The sequence below is a fragment of the Schistocerca americana genome, chromosome 3 (assembly GCF_021461395.2).
Source record: "Schistocerca americana isolate TAMUIC-IGC-003095 chromosome 3, iqSchAmer2.1, whole genome shotgun sequence".
Taxonomy (NCBI): domain Eukaryota; kingdom Metazoa; phylum Arthropoda; class Insecta; order Orthoptera; family Acrididae; genus Schistocerca; species Schistocerca americana.
In genome coordinates, this window is record NC_060121.1 from 329,352,599 (window position 1) to 329,375,417 (window position 22,819).

The following is a 22,819-nucleotide window of genomic DNA, read 5'->3' on the forward strand; positions in this document are numbered from 1 at the left end:
CTGTATGTGCCCTGATCCATGAACTACCCAACTCATCTCCACCTGGTAAAGAGGAGCTCAAAGAGATCATCAACAACCTTAAGAATAATAAGGCAGCTGGAGAGGATTCAATAGTGGCGGAACTACTGAAGCTGGCAAATAGTGAAACTCTAGATATACTAGTCCAACTTTCTGTGGAGATCTGGAGAACTGGGATGATACCAACTGAATGGCAGTCAGCTTTAATCCATCCTCTACACAAAAAGGCGATAAAAAGAATGTCAATAACTATAGGGGCATCTCATATAAAATTTCTCTCCAAAGCAATACAGAACAGAATAGAAGGTCATCTTGACCAACTGATTGGGGAATATCAAGCAGTTTATCAAAAGGGCCGTTCTTGCCCAGAACAGATTTTTAACTTAAAGAACATCATCAGGTACAAAAAAACTGGAGGAAATAACTACGTGGTCTTGTTTGTTGATTTTCAGAAGGCAAATGACTCCATCGACCGAGAGGCATTAATAAATATTTTGGAAGAGTTTGGGATGGATGATACATCAAGAAAGCTGATCAAATGAACTCTCACTAACACAGTGTCAAAAATAAAAGTTATGGGTGATATTTCAGAACCTCTTACAATCAAAACAGGTGAAAGACAAGCTCCTTTTCAACTGCATCTTGGAAAAGGTCATTCGAGAGTGGAGAAGGTTGTTAGCACAAGAAGAAACAAATGAAGAGCAGTTCAGACTTGGTCATAAGAACAAAGGGGTGTATATTGACTGCTTGGCGTTTGCAGATGATCTGGCCATTTTTGCTAACAATAAAGAGTCAGCAGTCAACTAGATCAATAGGCTGTCAGAAATTGCTGAAAAAGTTGGACTCGAGATCTCTATTCAAAAACCAAAATATATGGGAGACACTATGATGGACCTGAATGAATTATCACCAAACTGGAAAAAATCGGACGTGTTAAGAGTTTCAGTTATCTTGGTGAAGTCATCCAGGTGAATGGATTAGAAGAAGAAGCAATTAATGTCAGGATGAGGAAGTTAGACCAGGCATACAAACTGCCAAAGAATACCTATAACAAAAAGTCTATGAGTAAAGGGGCCAAGTACCAACATTATAACACAGTTGTAAAACCTGAGGGCTTTTACAAGTCTGAAACTTTGATCATGAATAAACAAGGTCAAGCTGAGCGGCTGAAAAGCGAGAGCGTAGGATATTAAGGAAAATCCTAGGTAATAGATGGGTTGATGGACAATGGCAAATGAGAGCAAATGAGGACTTGTACAGCAAGACAGAACCTACCACAGCATCCATTAAGAAGAGACGATTGTTATTTTTTGGTCATATCATGAGGATGGATGGTGATCACCTAACAAAAAGAATGTGAAGTTTCATCCAATCTAAGAAAACAAGGCCAAGATGGTATCTGGCTGGATATTAAAATTAGGCAGATATACCAGATATCAGGTAGTTGCCAGATATTCATTTCGATCTACTCTACAGTGTCAAGTGGTCAGGTATAGGGTCAAGTTACCCATCTGAGATCTTTAAGTAAACAATCACCTATCATATCCATTTAGTGTGACTTAAGTCACTTCATCATATGTCTGACACCATATGTACCAAGCCTGTTTCTATCACTGATGGCATGTTCCACACACCATACTCTAATGCACGAAGCAAGTACACTTCTCATTATTTCACAAAGTGCAGTGGCTTAGTGGAAAAACACTGGGCTCGCATCCAAGAGGATAGCTGTTCACATCCCTCTCCAGCTGTTAAGAAGAATTAGGCTTTCCATGGTTTCCATAAATCACTTGTGGCAAATACTGGGATAGTGATCAAATTCTGTCCCTATCCTTCCCTAACCTGAACATGTGCTCCACTTCCAAGGAACTTGTCAGCAGTCGGACATTCTTCCTTCATCCTTTTATCTGCCAATAATTATCTGATTTCACACTCAAAATCTGTTGTATGTAGGCCTCTCTTTTAAGGTTACAAAACAGAATAAGCTAATGAGACCACAGCAGAGAAACAATACAATAGTTTTATGTTTTGCATCATAAGCATTAATGTTATTTTTGACATTCCTGTCATTATTTTTTAACTAATGCATTTTATTTACTTTGAAAAATATTAAAATGAATAAATATAAATTAATAACACTAAAGATTGTACAAATAAATGCAGCTTACCATCAGATCCTTGAGAACCAGCCCTTCCAGACCCAATTTAAACACCTTCTCAATCATTACTTCGAGTTGCTTTGGTTGCTGCAATGAAAGAATAATTACCTCATAACTTAAACTTCAAATTCTGCCCTTAACATTATGTAAACAGTTATTGCTTGAGCTCCGTAAGGTTACAATAATTCACATATGCACATGATGATGTGCCTTTGTGTGTGAACATATGATTGGGTAACTGGTTTTTTTTGCAAGTGCTTTTAGTGAAACCTCATTTTATGTCACAATTGTCATACCTTGACTTCATATCACAAGTAATACATTTGTCTCTTGATGCCTGATCTCTCACACCCTTCCCCCTCCCTCTCCCCTCACAACCTTATTGATATGTATTTCCAAACGTGGGCCAGTCGGTAAGAACCGCTGCCGACCATTGCATCGAGCACCAGCACCACCTGAAATACAGGTATTTGGAAAAATCAGCGGTGGCTGAGCATAGCCTGCTTAACAAGCATAAGATTTTATTTGAAGAAACGAGAGTAACAGCCCACGCATCCAATTACTGGGACTCTGTGAACCGTGAAGCAGTCAAAATTAGACTTAGCAATAATAACTTTAACAGAGACAACAGTTATTCACTTAGATACACCTGGAAGAGTGCACTGGATAAAGAAAAATAGCGGAGGAAAACTTCCCGCACTTTACCTCCTGATTCAAGGGATGGTGCTGCAAGCAACGCGGGATAGAAACTACATCTATGGAAGTAGAGGGCACCACTTCACTACGCGCCATATCGCTGTTGCTATGATGTATTCCAGGCAATCAGAAGCCATCCTTTTCATATAAAAGTCAGAGCCCCGCTAGTTTCTGACAGTCAGTTTTAGCCCTGATGACAACCGTGGAGGTAGTGGTCGAAAGCTTGGAGTTTTATACTGAATTGACATGGCACGTACACCGAGAGACTTTTATTCAAGAAATACATTGTGAAAGACTTTGTAGCAATATTTCCAAACAGATTGTGGCAGAAAAGAGAGGCACTACATTCTCACTCCTCTCACGTCTTTCATATTTTCCTGGAAAATAATCATATTGTGAAGTAAAATAAAAAGGTATGGATCACAGCCTCAACAAAATTTATCAGTCATTACTGAAAATATATGATGTTCTCAACAATCTTTTGAAATCTCAATTAGGTTCACTTCCAGCTCTTTTGCAGTAACAGCTGTCTGCCAGTTGTGTAACACATCTGTTTACAGCTGTTTTGGATACAAATATAATAGAGTAGATAACACAACAATGAAAACTGCTGATACACCAACATTTGACATCCCTCAAGAGACTATGTATATAGGTGTATATTGCCAGTTGATGCTTTACACAACATTTGGATTCTAAGGAAAAAATTTTAAGAGGGTAATGAGCTAGCTTGCCTTTGAATTTGATGGCTATTATTTAAAATATATATTAAGTTCAAAGGAAATATGCCTCAGTGAACAACATATGAAGAAAAAAGACCTTATGACAAAACACTTTAATTATTATGTTATGTCATATGGTCCACAAGAATTTAAGCATGTTGCACCTTACATGAACTTCCTCTGCCTCCGAGAACATAATTCTGTTTGGTATCTGTGTCATCACACTGTGCAGAATCTTTCTTCTTTCTTTGATCGGTCTGAAAGTTATGAAACAAGACCAGTTAGTGAATTTCCAATTCATTTACTTTCTGTTTTTATGTGACAGAGTAACAAGCATTGTGACTTAAAACAGACTTACTTTGACAGTAGAATTTCACCATTGTAGTAAATGCAATCAAATACAAACAGGCATACATTGGCAGATTTCAGCCCCTCTTTCTGAAAAAATTAAAATGAAAGCTTGAATCAAAATATTAAGCTCATGTATTATCATCTGCCTTTTAATTTAAAAAATATAATTTGACTGTTTACATATTAAATTTATTTCATTCTGCACACATTAAAAGGCAACTCTGAAAGAGTTTCTGACCACCTTGTTCATTTAGAAATAACCAGAAAACAAACAAAGTCAATTTATTTTTTTAGTGAATGTTGTTATGCAGTTTGTTCTAAATGACAAACCAACACAAAAAATTTACTGCACGAGAAAGAGAGAAATATTTTGACAGCAAGAAGTAAAAATCCACAAATCAATATATCATTATTTGGAGCTTATTGATTATATTTATCAAATCCATGAGTGACTTGACTAGGCTCATAAGATCAACTTTAGTAACTTTTTAACAGAGATAGTACGGGATATTGTTAACAGATACAGTGTGCTTTTATTTTATGCATGCATCTGATGCTCTCAGAGAGGTCTGATCACTGAAGTTTAAATGACTATAATCAGTTTCACATTTGCAATCCATATCCATCAATGATCTTACAATTGACTGCAGTTATTCTTCTTCACTTTGCATTTAGAATTGCTACAACATGGTTCACAAGATTCCAAAACAAAAATATACTTACCTTTTGTCTACCGAGAGTACCAAATGGTAATGGCTTCCCAGTTTGTGTATCTATCATCAAGATTTCACTATCAAGTATCACATCTTTGCCATGAGGGAATGCTTCTGGTATGTAGTCTTTAAAATGGGAAACCTTGGGGAATCAGAAGGTATGTACTGAATTAAACATCAAAATGGGTACAGCCTTGGTATAAAAGTTAACAACTACAAATTTATATGAATAACAAACTATTTATAAATTCATGACTTATTTTAACATACCTTATGGGGCATCACAGGCTTCAAGCTTCTAGAGAAATACTTGAAATCATCACCTCTTTTGTGAACTTGAACCCTTTCACCATCATACTTTATTTCAGAGAACATCCCATTAGGACATTTTTTCATTGCTTGTTCAACAGATTTACATGCCTCAGCCTAACAAAACAGAAAGTACATACACTTGTATTATGAGCCATTTTCACAAATGGAAACAATCATTAGAGTGTTTTTCAGTCACTTGATATAGTGACAAATTTTATCAGGTATTGACTACAACTTCCACAATATCAAAGCTATGTTGGCCAAACAACTATAGTTAGTTTGTGTAGTTGTTTTTTAAATCTGGTAACAGCAGTTGAACATGAGGACCAAACTTACACTAAACAGTTCCATTACAGGAACATAAAATAACTATTCAGTTTCTCCAAGTGTAACAACTTTGTGTATTTGTGACATGTTTCCCATTGGGTCCTGTATTCAAGTGAAAGTGAAATTCGATTGCACTGACTGGCTGCTGTGTTCAGATGAGAAAATGTGCTGCACACAAACCTGACACATTAGGGAACACGTCCCCACCCCATCCCTCCCCCACCCTACACTATCCCATCCCTCCACATCTCAAGCCCTTCCCCACCTCAATCCTACTTGCATTCAGCACATAAATTTACTATTCCTGCACTTAATCATAAAATTTCTGTGGAAATACATAGTTTTGCAATTATTTTAATCTGCAAAATACCATCTTGTTACACCCCCCAGGTACCTGCTACAACCTTTTCCCTAATCACCACATTACATACCATATTAAAGTTGCTTCACCACAGATTTGTTTACATCTACATGAATGAACATTTTAAAAGCTTAGCAGGTTGTCACTTCCACTTCTAACACACATGTTCACCACTCAGCACTTAAAGGGGTGACTGTTGGTCACTCACATACACTTTATTTTCAAGCAGGTATTTCCCCTATAAAAAAGGTGGTTCTTCAAGTGCCAAAAATTAACAAGAGTAAAAAAAAGGCATATGTTAAAGGATCCCTACGTGACTTTTTTTACATTCCTTTTCCTTTGTTCCAGTTTCTTCTCAAAACCTTAAGATGCTTTTTTTTTTTTAGTTAAAATTTCTTCATAGGTCATACGTGACTAAGAATAGTTGGGATGTGCATCAATCAGACAAACTGACCATGCTGATTTCAGCTGTTGCGACTAACACCCAAACCTGCAGATCTCAGACACTCAGATTGGTACCGAACATTGCCTGCCAATGGAGTATCAACCAAAACACTGCTCTAGTTCATGTTGTGTGCTGTTGTCTGGTAGAAGATGTGTAAATGGTAATTAAAACTAACACCAGAATGACAGAGTATAGGAGAAGGGTACCTATGAACTCTGGACATGAGGATCATTGGTAAGCGAGTTGGTAGAGCGTCAAATCATCATACTAAAGGTCCTGAGATTGGAACCTACTGATGCTGAATTTTTTTTAATAGTTCACGTGCGAAATTGTTACATGCGAGAACATTTTTTCTGACATCTAGAAGGATGTTTTGGAGTTTGTAGCATTGTTCTTTTGGCAGTCTGCTTTCACTTCATTACTTGGAAATAACAAACCTATAGCATACATTTGTATAGATAATACCACATCTATGTATAAAATGTACTCTGTAGATTTGCTACTTTCAACCAATGAAGCAAAACCAGACATCCAAAAGAACAGTGCTACAAACTGTGAAATGTCCTTTTAAATGTCAGAAAAGTGTTCTCTCATGTTGTTGTTGTTGTTGTTGTTGTTGTTGTTGTCTTCAGTCCAGAGACTGGTTTGATGCAGCTCTCCATGCTACTCTATCCTGTGCAAGCTTCATCATCTCCCAGTACCTACTGCAACCTACATCCTTCCGTATCTGTTCAGTGTATTCATCTCTTGGTCTCCCTCTATGATTTTTACTCTCCACGCTGCCCTCCAATACAGAATATGTCCTACCAACCGATCCCTTCTTCTAGTCAAGTTGTGCCACAAACTTCTCTTCTCCCCAATCCTATTCAATACCTCCTCATTAGTTATGTGGTCTACCCACCTAATCTTCAGCTTTCTTCTGTGCACCACATTTCGAAAGCTTCTATTCTCTTCTTGTCTAAACTATTTATTGTCCACGTTTCACTTCCATACGTGGCTACACGCCATACAAATACTTTCAGAAACGACTTCCTGACACTTAAATCTATACTCGATGTTAACAAATTTCTCTTCTTCAGAAATGCTTTCCTTGCCATTGGCAGTCTACATTTTATATCCTTTCTACTTCGACCATCATCAGTTATTTTGCTCCCCAAATAGCAAAACTCATTTATTACTGTAAGTGTCTCATTTCCTAATCTAATTCCCGCAGCATCACCCGATTTAATTCGACAACATTCCATTATCCTCGTTTTGTTTTTGTTGACGTTCATCTTATATCCTCCTTTCAAGACACTGTCCATTCTGTTCAGCTGCTCTTCCAGGTCCTTTGCTGTCTCTAACAGAACTACAATGTCATCAGCGAACCTCAAAGTTTTTATTCTTCTCCATGGATTTTAATTCCTACTCTGAATTTTTCTTTTGTTATCTTTACTGCTTGCTCAATATACAGACTGAATAACATCAGGGATAGGCTACAGACCTGTCTCACTCCCCTCCCAACCACTACTTCCTTTTCATGCCCCTCAACTCTTATAACTGCCATCTGGTTTCTGTACAAGTTGTAAATAGCCTTTCGCTCCTTGTATTTTACCCCTGCCACCTTCAGAATTTGAAGGTATTCCAGTCAAAATTGTCAAAAGCTTTCTCTAAGTCTACAAATGCTAGAAATGTAGGTTTGCCTTTCCTCAATCTATTTTCTAAGATAAGTCGTAGGGTCAGTATTGCCTCATGTGTTCCAACATTTCCACGGAATCCAAACTGATCTTCCCTGAGGTCAGCTTCTAGCAGTTTTTCCATTCGTCTGTAAAGAATTTGTGGTAGTATTTTGCAGCTGTGGCTATTAAACTGATAATTCGGTAATTTTCACATCTGTCAACACCTGCTTTCTTTGGGATTGGAATTATTATATTCTTCTTGAAGTCTGAGGGTATTTTGCCTGTCTCATACATCTTGCTCACTAGATGGTAGAGTTTTCTTAGGCCTGGCTCTCCCAAGGCTGTCAGTAGTTCTAATGGAACGTTGTCTACTCCCGGGACCTTGTTTCGACTTAGGTCTTTCAGTGCTCTGTCAAACTCTTCACGCAGTATCATATCTCTTATTTCATCTTCGTCTACATTCTCTTTCATTTCTATAATATTGTCCTCAAGAACATCACCCTTGTATAGATCCTCATATACTCCTTCCACCATTCTGCTTTCTCTTTTTTGCTTAGAACTGCATTTCCATCTGAGCTCTTGATATTCATGCAAGTGGTTCTCTTATCTCCGAAGGTCTCTCTAATTTTCCTGTAGGCAGTATCTATCTTACCCCTAGTGATATCCGCCTCAACATCCTTACATTTGTCCTCTAGCCATCCCTGCTTAGCCATTTTGCACTTCCTGTCAATCTCATTTTTGAGACTTATGTATTCCTTTTTGCCTGCTTCATTCACTGCATTTTTATATTTTCTCCTTTCATCAATTAAATTCAATATCTCTTCTGTTACCCAAGGATTTCTACTAGCCCTCGTATAGGAGACCAATTTAAAACCTGGTTCCTAAATCTCTGTCTTACCATTATATAATCTATCTGAGACCTTCCAGTATCTCCAGGCTTGATCCTCTGCTATCTTCACTATTTCATCCCTCAGAGCTACCAATTCTTCTTCTACTGTATTTCTTTCCCCCATTCTTGTCAATCGTTCCCTAATGCTCTCCCTGAAACTCTCTACAACCTCTGGTTCTTTCAGTTTATCCAGGTCCCATCTCCTCAAATTCCCACCTTTTTGCAGTTTCTTCAGTTTTAATCTACAGTTCATAAACAATAGATTGTGGTCAGAGTCCACATCTGCCCCTGGAAATGTCTTACAATTTAAAACCTGGTTCCTAAATCTCTGTCTTACCATTATATAATCTATCTGAGACCTTCCAGTATCTCCAGGCTTCTGCCATGTATACAACCTTCTTTTATTATTCTTGAACCAAGTGTTATCTATGACTAAGTTTTGCTCTGTGCAAAATTCTACCAGGTGGCTTCCTCTTTCAATCCTAACTCCCATTCCATTTTCACCTACTACGTTTCCTTCTCTTCCTTTTCCCCTATCGAATTCCAGTCACCAATGACTATTAAATTTTCATCTCCCTTCACTATCTGAATAATTTTTTTTATCTCATCATACACTTCAACAATCTCCTCATCATCTGCAGAGCCAGTTGGCATACAAACTTGTACTACTGTGGTAGGCGTGGGCTTCGTATCTATCTTGGCCACAATAATGCATTCACTATGCTGTTTGTAGTAGCTTACCCGCATTCCTATTTTCCTATTCATTATTAAACCTACTTCTGCATTACCCCTATTTGATTTTATATTTATAACCAGAAGTATTTATGACGAGAAGTCTTGTTCCCCGTGCCACCGAACTTCACTAATTCCCGCTGTATCTAACTTTAACCTATCCATTTTGCTTTTTAAATTTTCTAACTTACCTGCCCGATTAAGGGATCTGACATTCCACGCTCTGATCTGTAGAACACTAGTTTTCTTTCTCCTGATAACAACGTCCTCCTGGGTAATTCCTGCCTGGAGATCCAAATGGGGGACTATTTTACCTCTGGAATATTCTACCCAAGAGGATGCCATCATCATTTAACCGTACAGTAAAGCTGCATGCCTCGGGAAAAATGACGGCTGTAGTTTCCCTTGCTTTCAGCCATTTGCAGTACCAGTACAGCAAGGCCGTTTTGGTTAGTGTTACAAGGCCACATCAGTCAATCATCCAGACTGTTGCCCCTGCAACTACTGAAAAGGCTGCTGCCCCTCTTCAGGAATCACACGTTTGTCTGGTCTCTCAACAGATATCGCTGTGGTTATCCAATATGTTATCTTCTTGTTTAGTGTGTTTTCCCTTGACTATGCTATTTTTCTTACATTTGTCTGTTCCAAAAGCCATATTTATATCATTGCTGAATACTTCTGTTATCTTTAGTAATTGGTTGAGTTGTTGATTTCTTGCTGCCAGTAGTTTTAGATCATCCATGTATAGCAAATGTGTGATTTTGTGTTGGTATGTTCCAGTAATATTGTATCCATAATTTGTATTGTTTAGCATGTTGGATAGTGGGTTCACAGCAAAGCAGAACCAGAAAGGGCTTAATGAGTCTCCTTGGTATATTCCACGCTTAATCTGTATTGGCTGTGATGTGATATTATTTGAATTTGTTTGGATATTAAGTGCGGTTTTCCAATTTTTCATTACTTTGTTTAGGAACTGTATCAATTTAGGATCTACTTTGTATATTTCCAATATTTGTAGTAATCATGAATGGGGTACACTATCAAAAGCTTTTTGGTAATCAATGTATGCGTAGTGTAGCAACCTTTGTTTAGTTTAGCTTGATATGTCACTTCTGCATCTATTATCAGTTGCTCTTTACATCCTCGTGCTCCTTTGCAACATTATTATTATTTTTCAAATGGCTCTGAGCACTATGGGACTTAACTTCTGAGGTCATCAGTCCCCTAGAACTTAGAACTACTTAAACCTAACTAACCTAAGGACATCACAAATATCCATGCCCAAGGAAGGATTCGAACCTGCGACCGTAGCAGCAGCGCGGTTCCAGACTGAAGCGCCCAGAACCGCTCGGCCACACTGGCCGGCTCTTATTCTTCTTCTTATTATTATTATTCTTATTATTATTATTATTATATTATTATTATTTCTTTCCTTTCTCAGACGTTATGTCTGGTTAAAAATGGAAAGTGACGCAGACCTTGATCAAGCGTGACTTCCTTTTAACTGTACGGTATATGTTACATTGCATTTAGGAACTTTCTGGTAATTGAACATGTTGTTGTTATTATTATTATTTCTTTACTTTCTCAGACGTTAAGTCTGGTTAAAAATGGAAAGTGACACGGACCTTGATCAAGCGTCACTTCCTTTTAACTGTATGGTATGTGTTATATTGCATTTGGGAACTTTCGGGTAATTGAACATGTATCAATAATTACGGATTTCTGTAGCTGTATATATATGTTTGGATGTAGCTGTATTGCATTGTATTGTATTGTATTTTATTGCATTGCATTGATGTACTGGTGGATATTGTGTGGTACGACTCCTGTAGTTGATAGTATAATTGGTATAATGCCAACTTTATCCTGATGCCACATGTCCTTGACTTCCTCAGGCAGTTGGATGTACTTTTCAATTTTTTCTCCTGTTTTCTTTTGTATATTTGTTGTATTGGGTATGGATATTTCGATTAGTTGTGTTAATTTCTTCTTTTTATTGGTGAGTATGATGTCAGGTTTGTTATGTGGTGTTGTTTTATCTGTTATAATGTTTCTGTTCCAGTATAATTTGAATTCATCATTCTCCAGTGCACTTTGTGGTGCATACTTGTATGTGGGAACGTGTTGTTTTATAAGTTTATGTTGTAAGGCAAGCTGTTGATGTATTATTTTTGCTACATTGTCATGTCATCTGGGGTATTCTGTATTTGCTAGTATTGTACATCCGCTTGTGATGTGATCTACTGTTTCTATTTGTTGTTTGCAAAGTCTGCATTTATCTGTTGTGGTATTGGGATCTTTAATAATATGTTTGCTGTAATATCTGGTGTTTATTGTTTGATCCTGTATTGCAATCACGAATCCTTCCGTCTCACTGTATATATTGCCTTTTCTTAGCCATGTGTTGGATGCGTCTTGATCGATGTGTGGCTGTGTTAGATGATACGGGTGCTTGCCATGTAGTGTTTTCTTTTTCCAATTTACTTTCTTCATGTCTGTTGATGTTATGTGATCTAAAGGGTTGTAGAAGTGGTTATGAAATTGCAGTGGTGTAGCCAATATATTTATATGAGTGATTGCTTTGTGTATTTTGTTAGTTTCTGCTCGTTCTAGAAAGAATTTTCTTAAATTGTCTACCTGTCCATAATGTAGGTTTTTTATGTCAATAAATCCCCTTCCTCCTTCCTTTCTGCTTAATGTGAATCTTTCTGTTGCTGAATGTATGTGATGTATTCTATATTTGTGGCATTGTGATTGTGTAAGTGTATTGAGCGCTTCTAGGTCTGTGTTACTCCATTTCACTACTCCAAATGAGTAGGTCAATATTGGTATAGCATAAGTATGTATAGCTTTTGTCTTGTTTCTTGCTGTCAATTCTGTTTTCAGTATTTTTGTTAGTCTTTGTCTATATTTTTCTTTTAGTTCTTCTTTAATATTTGTATTATCTATTTCTATTTTTTGTCTGTATCCTAGATATTTATAGGCATCTGTTTTTTCCATCACTTCTATGCGGTCGCTGTGGTTATCCAGTATGTAATCTTCCTGTTTAGTGTGTTTTCCCTTGACTATGCTATTTTTCTTACATTTGTCTGTTCCAAAAGCCATATTTATATCATTGCTGAATACTTCTGTTATCTTTAGTAATTGGTTGAGTTGTTGATTTCTTGCTGCCAGTAGTTTTAAATCATCCATGTATAGCAAATGTGTGATTTTGTGTGGGTATGTTCCAGTAATATTGTATCCATAATTTGTATTATTTAGCATGTTGGATAGTGGGTTCAGGGCAAGGCAGAACCAGAAAGGACTTAATGACTCTCCTTGGTATATTCCACGCTTAATCTGCATTGGTTGTGATGTGATATTATTTGAATTTGTTTGGATATTAAGTGTGGTTTTCCAATTTTTCATTACTATGTTTAGGAACTGTATCAATATAGGATCCACTTTGTATATTTCCAATATTTGTAGTAACAGCCTTTTTGTTCTACATTTATAATTTTGTTCTGTGTTGTATGTGTCATTAATTTCTGTGTAATTACTGAAGTTAATATTTTGTATATTGTTGGTAGGCATGTTATGGGGCGATATTTAGCTGGGTTTGCTGTGAACGCTTGATCTTTAGGTTTCAGATACGTTATTCCATGTGTAAGTGTATCAGGGAATGTGTATGGGTCTGCTATGTAACTGTTAAATAATGTCTGCTTGTGCTGTTAAATGATGTCTGCTTGTGTCTCTATATGTGTGTGTGTGTGCGCGCGCGCGAGTGTATACCCGTCCTTTTTTCCCCCTAAGGTAAGTTTGATTGATTGATTGATTGATTTCTTTATTAATCCATGTAACAATTTACATTGTGTGGATTTCGTCAGCAAAATCATATACAATACAATATACCTACAATTATACACTTAAAATTAGTATTTACACACATTTTTGAGGTATCTTAAATTAGTTTTATATCCTTGTGTAATTTGTAATTTTCTTATAGTACTGTACAATTTTTGATTACATATCATAATTATTTCCTCATGTATTACAATGCAGGCTACTTTAATTACACTACATGTTTTAATTCAGATAGTCCGTTACTGCGTAATAACTTTTATTTAATAAAAAAAATTTTAGTTTTGTTTTGAACTGTCCGATTGTGTCAATATCTCTTATTTTTTGGGGTAATTTATTATATAATTTAACAGCATTGTACAACAAGCTCTGCTGAGTTTTAACTTTATTTTTCCTCTCTAGATGCAGATTGAATTGGTTTCTAGTTTCATAGCTGTGTACTAATGAATTTTTCATATAGCAGTCAATATTTTTTTTTACATACATAACACTTTGAAAAATGTATTCACAGGAGACAGTTAGGATTTCCAACTTTTGGAAATGTTCAAGGCAGTGAGCCCTACTGCCACTCTTGGTTATTATACGAATTGCTCTTTTTTGTAATTTGAAAACTATTTGAATATTTTTACTGTTGACTCCCCAAAATATTATTCCATAGGTAATAACAGAGTGGATATAAGAAAAATATACAGATCTGACACATGTAGTATCACAAACTGCAGTCAGAATTCTCAGAGCATAGCATGCTGTAGCGATTCTGTTACTAAGTATTTTAATATGTTCTTCCCACTTTAACTGACTGTCAACATGCATACCAAGAAATTTTGTGTAGTCTACACATTCTATAGTTTCATTGTTTAACTTAAAGTTGTTAAAGTGTGGTTTTTTGCAGACATAGAAGTTAACAGCATTTGTTTTTTTAAGATTTAGTGTTAGTTTATTATTGGATGCCCACTCACATACACTGTTTAGTATTTGTTCGGCTTTTTCTTTTAGTGCATCTGGTGATTTGTCACTGATTAGAACATTTGAGTCATCTGCAAACAATATTGTTTGTCCATGCTTGATGCTCTGTGGGAAGTCGTTTATGTAAATGAGGAATAGTACTGGGCCAAGGACACTACCCTGTGGGACACCTATATTTACATAATTTGGGTCTGAAGTATACTTTACAATATAGTTTGAGCAACTTGAAATATGTGAGATTTCAGTTATCTGTCTTCTATTTTTTAGATATGACTGGAACCACTTTTTCACAAGTCCCCTAATTCCAAGTTCATCTAACTTATTTAACAAAATGTTGTGGTCTACTGTATCAAACGCTTCAGTTAGATCAAGAAATATACCTGTTGTGTAGTTCCCTTTATCTAATGCTTCTAGAATGTGTTTTGTGAGGTGTGCTGTTGCTGATTCTGTGCTTTTCCCTGATCGAAATCCAAACTGGTCAACAGACAGTAAGTTGTATTTATTTAAATAATTGATTAGCCTATCTTTCATAATAGTTTCTAATATTTTTGCAAAGCATGATAGTAGAGAAATTGGCCTATAATTTTCAATTATTCCTGCATCACCTTTTTTGAAGAGAGGTAGTAATTTCGCATATTTTAAATAGTCTGGAAAGTAGCCCTGCTTGAAAGATTGATTTATAATATCAACTAAAAGTGGAAGTAGGCTCTTGATACAGTCCTTAATTATAAAAATGGGGACTTCATCCAAACCAGTTGAGTTTTTGTTTTTCAGTTTGCTGACTGCTTTATAGACTTCTTTCTGTGTTGTAGGGAATAACACCATTGAGTGTGATACACTATTATTTGGCTTTTTGACCTGAGGGGCTGTTAGAAAATTTTCCTGTAATTTTATTCCTACGCTACTAAAATAATCATTTACATAGTTTGCCAAATATATTGGGTCTTTTATTAAAGTCCCTTCCTCTTTGATTTTCAAGTTTGACAGATTCATTTTCCTGGTACCAGTTTCCTGCTTCACAATCTTCCATACTGCCTTATTTTTGTTTTCAGCAGAGTGCACTATTTTGGAGTTATGAGCTCTCTTTGCTGCAAACAATATTTTCCTATATGTTTTCCTATATCTTTTATAAAAGAGTGAGAAAGCAGGATTAGTTTGGCTGTGTTTAATGGAGCTCAGGTACTTTAGTGTTTCAGATGATTTTTTGATTCCTTTTGTGACCCACTTGCTTTTTCCTGCTGTTGGTAATGGACATAATACTTTAGGAAATGTTTCTTCAAAATTTAATTTAAACAATGTCATGAAATTTTTGAATTTTTCATTTGCATCTTTCCGCTTCCGGGATTGGAATGACTCCTTACCCTCTCCCTTAAAACCCACTTCCTTTCGTCTTTCCCTCTCCTTCCCTCTTTCCTGATGAGGCAACAGTTTGTTGCGAAAGCTTGAATTTTGTGTGTATGTATGTGTGTTTGTGTTTCTATCGACCTGCCAGCACTTTCGTATGGTAAGTCACATCATCTTTGTTTTTAAGCATATTTTTCCCGCGTGGAATGTTTCCCTCTATTATATTGTTAAATAATTTAGTTAGATGTGAATGTGTTGAGGTGAACTTCTTTAGCCAGAAATTTGCTATTTTATCTTTTCCAGGGGCTTTCCAATTGTGAGTAGAATTAATTGCTTGAGTGACTTCATGTTGCAAAATTATCACTTCAGGCATTTGTGGTATCATCTTGTATGTGTCTGTTTCTGATTGTAGGTAGGTAGGTAGGTAGTTAGTGTTTAACGTCCCGTCGACAATGAGATCATTAGAGACGGAGCGCAAGCTCGGGTTAGGGAAGGATTGGGAAGGAAATCGGCTGTGCCCTTTCAAAGGAACCATCCCAGCATTTGCCTGAAATGATTTAGGGAAGTCACGGAAAACCTAAATCAGGATGGTTGGAGACGGGATTGAACCGTTGTCCTCCTGAATGCGAGTCCACTGTGCTAACCACTGCGCCACCTCGCTCGGTGTTTCTGATTGTATCCACCGTGCTTGCCTGTTATGTTGTACCGGGTTTGACCATATGTTGCTCCAGAAGTGTTCCATGTCTGTTATGTTTGGTGGATTGTCTATTTTAATGTGTGTGTTATCTATTTTCTGATAAATTTCTTTTGGTTTGTGTTGAATGTTTGGTTTTGTTTCCTTTTATTTTCACTTTTTTTTGTATCTTCTAAGATGTTTGGCCAATGCTTGTAATTTCTGCTTCTTTTCATCTAATTGCTCTATCGCTTCTTGTTGTGAGATTTTACCTAACCTTTTTCGTTTTCTTTTTTTTTTTCTGACATTTCATTTCTTATAAATTGTGTTAGCTGTCCGATGTCCTTTCTCAGTTTTTCAACTCTGATCTGTAGCCTGTGTTGCCATGCTGGTTTTGTGGGTTTCTTCTGTGTGTTGGTTGGTTCTGATCTCTGCCTAGTGTGTATATTTGGTGTAGTGAGTGCTCCTATATAAAACAGTAGTTGTAACTCTTCCATAGTTGTGTTTTCATTTATTTTGTTGTGTATGTTGTGTTGATAGTTTTTATTGTTGTTTCGACTTGTGGGTTATTTGGTGGTCTTTGCAAGAATGGTCTAATGTCTGCATTTGTGTCTTTGTATTCTATATATGTCAGCTGAAATTTTTCTTCTATATCTAACATGTGTGTCACTTCGTGTTCTATTTGTGCTTGTTCTGGTGGCTGTCTTAAGATTTCGTTTTCCTCTGATTGTTTAATTGATGCGTGTTATTCTTTGTTTGTTTGCTCTGGGATGTTTGAGTCCATTACTGTATTTTCTTCTTCTTCTGATTGCACATTATTTTCTTCCAGTATTTGTTGTACGTGTTGTTTGATGTTTTCTAATTCTGACTGGGGTATCCTGTTATTTTTGATTATTACACGGATCTGATCAGCTAGTCGTTGTTCTGTTAAAAATTTTAATTCTGGGTATCTGGTAATAAATGTTGTGTATACTTGTGATCTGTATCCAGTTGTGTTGGTTCCTAAGTTTGTTGCTTGGTAATAGCAGAACATGAGGTGTCGGTTAACTTCATCTGACCATCTCATCCTCCGTCTTTGTTTTCCTTCTAGGGTGGTTGCAGGAAGCATATCCTGCAAAACACCTCTATTTGGATTTAAATCATTTTCCAGTCGGCTAGCAGTGTCGTTACCATTGTGGGCGGGCATAGGGTTCAAGCGTTGTCCCTGACCACGACAGCGATTGTCTGAGGAATGATTAGTTCTGTCCTGAACCAACTAATCACACTAAAAGGGGGGTTAGCCCTATTAGTGGTTTGTTCTTTTCGTCGCCTTTTACGACTGGCAGAACATACCGGAGGCCTATTCCTTTCCCGGGATTTATTATTATTATTATTATTATTATTATTATTATTATTATTATTATCTTTCCTTTCTCAGACCTTAGGTCTGGTTCGGAATGAAAGTGACGCAGACCTTGATCAAGCGTCACTTCCTTTTAACTGTACGGTATATGTTACATTGCGTTTAGGAACTTTCGGGTAATTGAACATGTATCAATAATTACGGATTTCTAAAGTTGTATATATAAGTTTGGATGTAGCTGTATTGCATTGATGTACTGGTGGATATTGCGTGGTATGACTCCTGTAGTTGATAGTATAATTGGTATAATGTCAACTTTATACTGATGCCACATGTCCTTGACTTCCTCAGCCAGTTGGATGTATTTTTCAATTTTTTCTCCTGTTTTCTTCTGTATATTTGCTGTATTGGGTATGGATATTTCAATTAGTTGTGTTAATTTCTTCTTTTTATTGGTGAGTATGATGTCAGGTTTGTTATGTGGTGTTGTTTTATCTGTTATAATGTTTCTGTTCCAGTATAATTTGAATTCATCATTCTCCAGTGCACTTTGTGGTGCATACTTGTATGTGGGAACGTGTTGTTTTATAAGTTTATGTTGTAAGGCAAGCTGTTGATGTATTATTTTTGCTACATTGTCATGTCATCTGGGGTATTCTGTATTTGCTAGTATTGTACATCCGCTTGTGATGTGATCTACTGTTTCTATTTGTTGTTTGCAAAGTCTGCATTTATCTGTTGTGGTATTGGGATCTTTAATAATATGTTTGATGTAATATCTGGTGTTTATTGTTTGATCCTGTATTGCAATCACGAATCCTTCCGTCTCACTGTATATATTGCCTTTTCTTAGCCATGTGTTGGATGCGTCTTGATCGATGTGTGGCTGTGTTAGATGATACGGGTGCTTGCCATGTAGTGTTTTCTTTTTCCAATTTACTTTCTTCATGTCTGTTGATGTTATGTGATCTAAAGGGTTGTAGAAGTGGTTATGAAATTGCAGTGGTGTAGCCAATATATTTATATGAGTGATTGCTTTGTGTATTTTGTTAGTTTCTGCTCGTTCTAGAAAGAATTTTCTTAAATTGTCTACCTGTCCATAATGTAGGTTTTTTATGTCAATAAATCCCCTTCCTCCTTCCTTTCTGCTTAATGTGAATCTTTCTGTTGCTGAATGTATGTGATGTATTCTATATTTGTGGCATTGTGATTGTGTAAGTGTATTGAGCGCTTCTAGGTCTGTGTTACTCCATTTCACTACTCCAAATGAGTAGGTCAATATTGGTATAGCATAAGTATGTATAGCTTTTGTCTTGTTTCTTGCTGTCAATTCTGTTTTCAGTATTTTTGTTAGTCTTTGTCTATATTTTTCTTTCAGTTCTTCTTTAATATTTGTATTATCTATTTCTATTTTTTGTCTGTATCCTAGATATTTATAGGCATCTGTTTTTTCCATCACTTCTATGCAGTCGCTGTGGTTATCCAGTATGTAATCTTCCTGTTTAGTGTGTTTTCCCTTGACTATGCTATTTTTCTTACATTTGTCTGTTCCAAAAGCCATATTTATATCATTGCTGAATACTTCTGTTATCTTTAGTAATTGGTTGAGTTTTTGATTTCTTGCTGCCAGTAGTTTTAAATCATCCATGTATAGCAAATGTGTGATTTTGTGTGGGTATGTTCCAGTAATATTGTATCCATAATTTGTATTATTTAGCATGTTGGATAGTGGGTTCAGGGCAAGGCAGAACCAGAAAGGACTTAATGAATCTCCTTGGTATATTCCACGCTTAATCTGTATTGGCTGTGATGTGATATTATTTGAATTTGTTTGGATATTAAGTGTGGTTTTCCAGTTTTTCATTACTATGTTTAGGAACTGTATCAATTTAGGATCTACTTTATATATTTCCAATATTTGTAGTAACCATGAGTGGGGTACACTATCAAAAGCTTTTTGGTAATCGATGTATGCGTAGTGTAGCGACCTTTGCTTAGTTTTAGCTTGATATGTCACCTCTGCATCTATTATCAGTTGCTCTTTACATCCTCGTGCTCCTTTGCAGCAGCCTTTTTGTTCTCCATCTATAATTTTGTTCTGTGTTGTATGTGTCACTAGTTTCTGTTTAATGACTGAAGTTAATATTTTGTATATTGTTGGTAGGCATGTTATGGGGCGATATTTAGCTGGGTTTGCTGTGTCTGCTTGATCTTTAGGTTTCAGATGTTTCCATGTGTAAGTGTATCAGGGAATGTGTATGGGTCTGCAATGTAACTGTTAAATAATTTAGTTAGATGTGAATGTGTTGAGGTGAACTTCTTTAACCAGAAATTTGCTATTTTATCATTTCCAGGGGCTTTCCAATTGTGAGTAGAATTAATTGCTTGGGTGACTTCATGTTGCAAAATTATCACTTCAGGCATTTGTGGTAGCATCTTGTATGTGTCTGTTTCTGCTTGTATCCACCGTGCATGCCTGTTATGTTGTACCGGGTTTGACCATATGTTGCTCCAGAAGTGTTCCATGTCTGTTATGTTTGGTGGATTGTTTATTTCAATTTGTGTGTTATCTATTGTCTGGTAAAATTTCTTTTGGTTTGTGTTGAATGTTTGGTTTTGTTTCCTTCTATTTTCACTTTTTTTGTATCTTCTGAGTCGTTTGGCGAATGCTTGTAATTTCTGCTTCTTTTCGTCTAATTGCTCTGTCGCTTCTTGTTGTGAGATTTTACCTAACCTTTTTCGTTTTTTTTCTGAGATTTCATTTCTTATAAATTGCGTTAGCTGTCCGATGTCTTTTCTCAGTTTTTCTATTTTGATCTGTAGCCTGTATTGCCATGCTGGTTTATTATTATTATTATTATTATTATTATTATTATTACTATTACTATTATTACATTTAGTATGCAGCAATCTATGATCTAAAACCCACCTAACAAACTGGACAGTAACTACATTATTAACTGGAAACTTTTCAAAATATGCCCGGGAGTTTTCTTATTTGTTAAGTATCATAATAGCTATAGGCAGTAACAAAAAGAAAACCAGTTCATTAAAAAGCTGTGATTTCAGATTATGAGACATTGAAAAATCAATTTTTTACTAAATACTTTCCTCAAAATCAAATGAGAAAAGATGGATAGTGAAGAATGTGGAAATCCCAAAACAGTGGTTTTCAATTTGTTATGAAAAAAGTATGTTTCCTGAGAAATTAACTACAGATACTTTTTTTAGCCAAATCAAATGACTTGAAATTTTCCTCACCATGTACCATATGACCCTAGTTGTGTGTAGCAATCAGCACCTCATATTATGCTCGGTGATAAGACAAAGGTGTCATATTGCTGTCATCCCAGTGTGAACCAGTTATGTTGCTTCAACTATGTTTCTATGCACTCTATTGATGCAGGTAGCTTCTGCATCATATCGTAAGTCACATCGTGTATCATATCGCTTATCGTATCACCTCTGTCTGAATTGCCCTTAACAAGCAAAAATAAACAAGTGCAGTTTTATCACGAGCACCACTTTGTGTTACATTCAACTGGTCATTAAACATGTTTGCATCTTTCCATCACTTAAATGCAATGACAAAGAGAAGTATTCAGGAGAGGATGTGTGGGAGATATCTATGTGCACATATGTGACAACAACCAAACTGGTGCATCAATATCATGGTTTTCAACATTTTCTGTTAATTAACAAGGGTCAATTCCCGTCAGTCTTACACATATTTCCCAGGCCAGTTTTATTTTGCCCAACCTGTATAACACAACACAGCCTTAAACAAGGAAAAAAGTTTATTTAATTATTCAGCAAAACAATATTCTCTCTATCAATATTTTTAAAGCTTCTAAAGTCATCTTTGATCAAATGCTTTATGTCCATAGCAGAGTTGTCATTGCTTATTTCATCACTATTCTTAGCATCCTCTCCTCACAAAATTGTGTTCTACTGAATTGGAAATAAGTTATATGGTTCTTCAACATATATTTTGAGCTCATTATGCACTTTGAGTAAGCAATGAAAGTTCATTCACAGATCTGCTTTCCTTTCTCGTACAGCCCTAACACATTTTTTCTCTCTTTTGGGTTGTCCCTTCACCCTACACATAGTACCTCTTTCTTGTTCTCCTCCCACACCACATTCTTCCTAGCCAAAGCTCCCCCTCCTCCCTCCTATCGTCAACCACTGCTATGGTACCCCACCATCCTCTCATTCCTTTACTCTATGCCTCTTCTCTTTCCTCTCCCAACTTCTCCACCCTTCTTCCCCTCAACATGGGTTGCTGTTTAAACACCACACCACGATAAGAAACCTTTATTTGATGAAAAATCAATTTTGCATCCAGTTTTATTAAGCAAAATTGCATAAACAAATTTCTTATGGTTTCTGCAGACATCTGCCAATATTTCTAGTGCTTATTTGCACATATACTTTCTAATGCTTTACTTTCACTGTAACAATTTTTTACGAAGTTGTTTTGATGTCTCTGTGAGCTCCACAGAGGAGGACTACCTCTGAAGCAATTACTGCCACCATTTTTACAGTCAAGTTTTTCCTGCCTGCTTGAGCTGTGGTATATTCATGCCATATTCCTTAAATACATGACATCATTGTCTTCAGCTGGTGTTGATGGCTCATGAACTTCACAAAGTTAAAGCTAAATTTTAGTTAGTTATTTTAAGAACTGTGTCACTTTCTTATTTCTGGCTCACAATTTTCTATCAGAATATAGCAAGATCAAGAAGGGAAAAATGCCAAAAAGAAATATATTCATTGAATCCAAACCATGATGTAGCTCTTTGCATGCCTCAATGTTTCAAAACATATCACACGCACATCAATTATGTGCAAGAATGGTGCAGACAAGATTTTCTTTGCAATAAAAAGGGACTCAGTAAAACTTTTCACATACCTGCTACAGCTAACATTTCGTAATAAGATTTTCAGATTATATAAACCAAGTTCCATCATTCCAAATGAAATATCACAGACATTCATTGCATTCATTCACAGTTACAAAGTAATTTTTAAAATGTGTTAAAAATAGCATTCCAGCTGCCCCATCCAGTGCGACAGTGGCTGGTTTGGAATGGATTCTCTGCCCAAACTCTTTGTCTTTAAATATGTCTGCTTGTGTCTGTATATGTATGGATGGACATGTGTGTGTGCGCGCGAGTGTATACCTGTCCTTTTTTCCCCCCTAAGGTAAGTCTTTCCGCTCCCGGGATTGGAATGACTCCTTACCCTCTCCCTTAAAAGCCACTT

General features: G+C 36.3%; 1 protein-coding gene across 6 annotated transcripts in view; it reads right to left on the reverse strand.

Annotated features, from left to right (window-relative positions):
• The window catches only part of LOC124605280 (DNA ligase 3), a 640,740-nt gene that overhangs the window by 243,305 nt on the left and 374,616 nt on the right, over positions 1 to 22,819 (reverse strand). For all 6 annotated transcript variants that reach the window (XM_047136859.1, XM_047136858.1, XM_047136854.1 and 3 more), the window contains 5 exons: positions 4,930 to 5,085; positions 4,670 to 4,801; positions 3,954 to 4,033; positions 3,765 to 3,852; positions 2,187 to 2,264 (listed from right to left, as the gene is read on the reverse strand). In XM_047136859.1, coding sequence (XP_046992815.1) covers positions 2,187 to 2,264; positions 3,765 to 3,852; positions 3,954 to 4,033; positions 4,670 to 4,801; positions 4,930 to 5,085 — 534 coding nt within the window. The remainder of the gene's footprint in view (positions 1 to 2,186; positions 2,265 to 3,764; positions 3,853 to 3,953; positions 4,034 to 4,669; positions 4,802 to 4,929; positions 5,086 to 22,819) is intronic.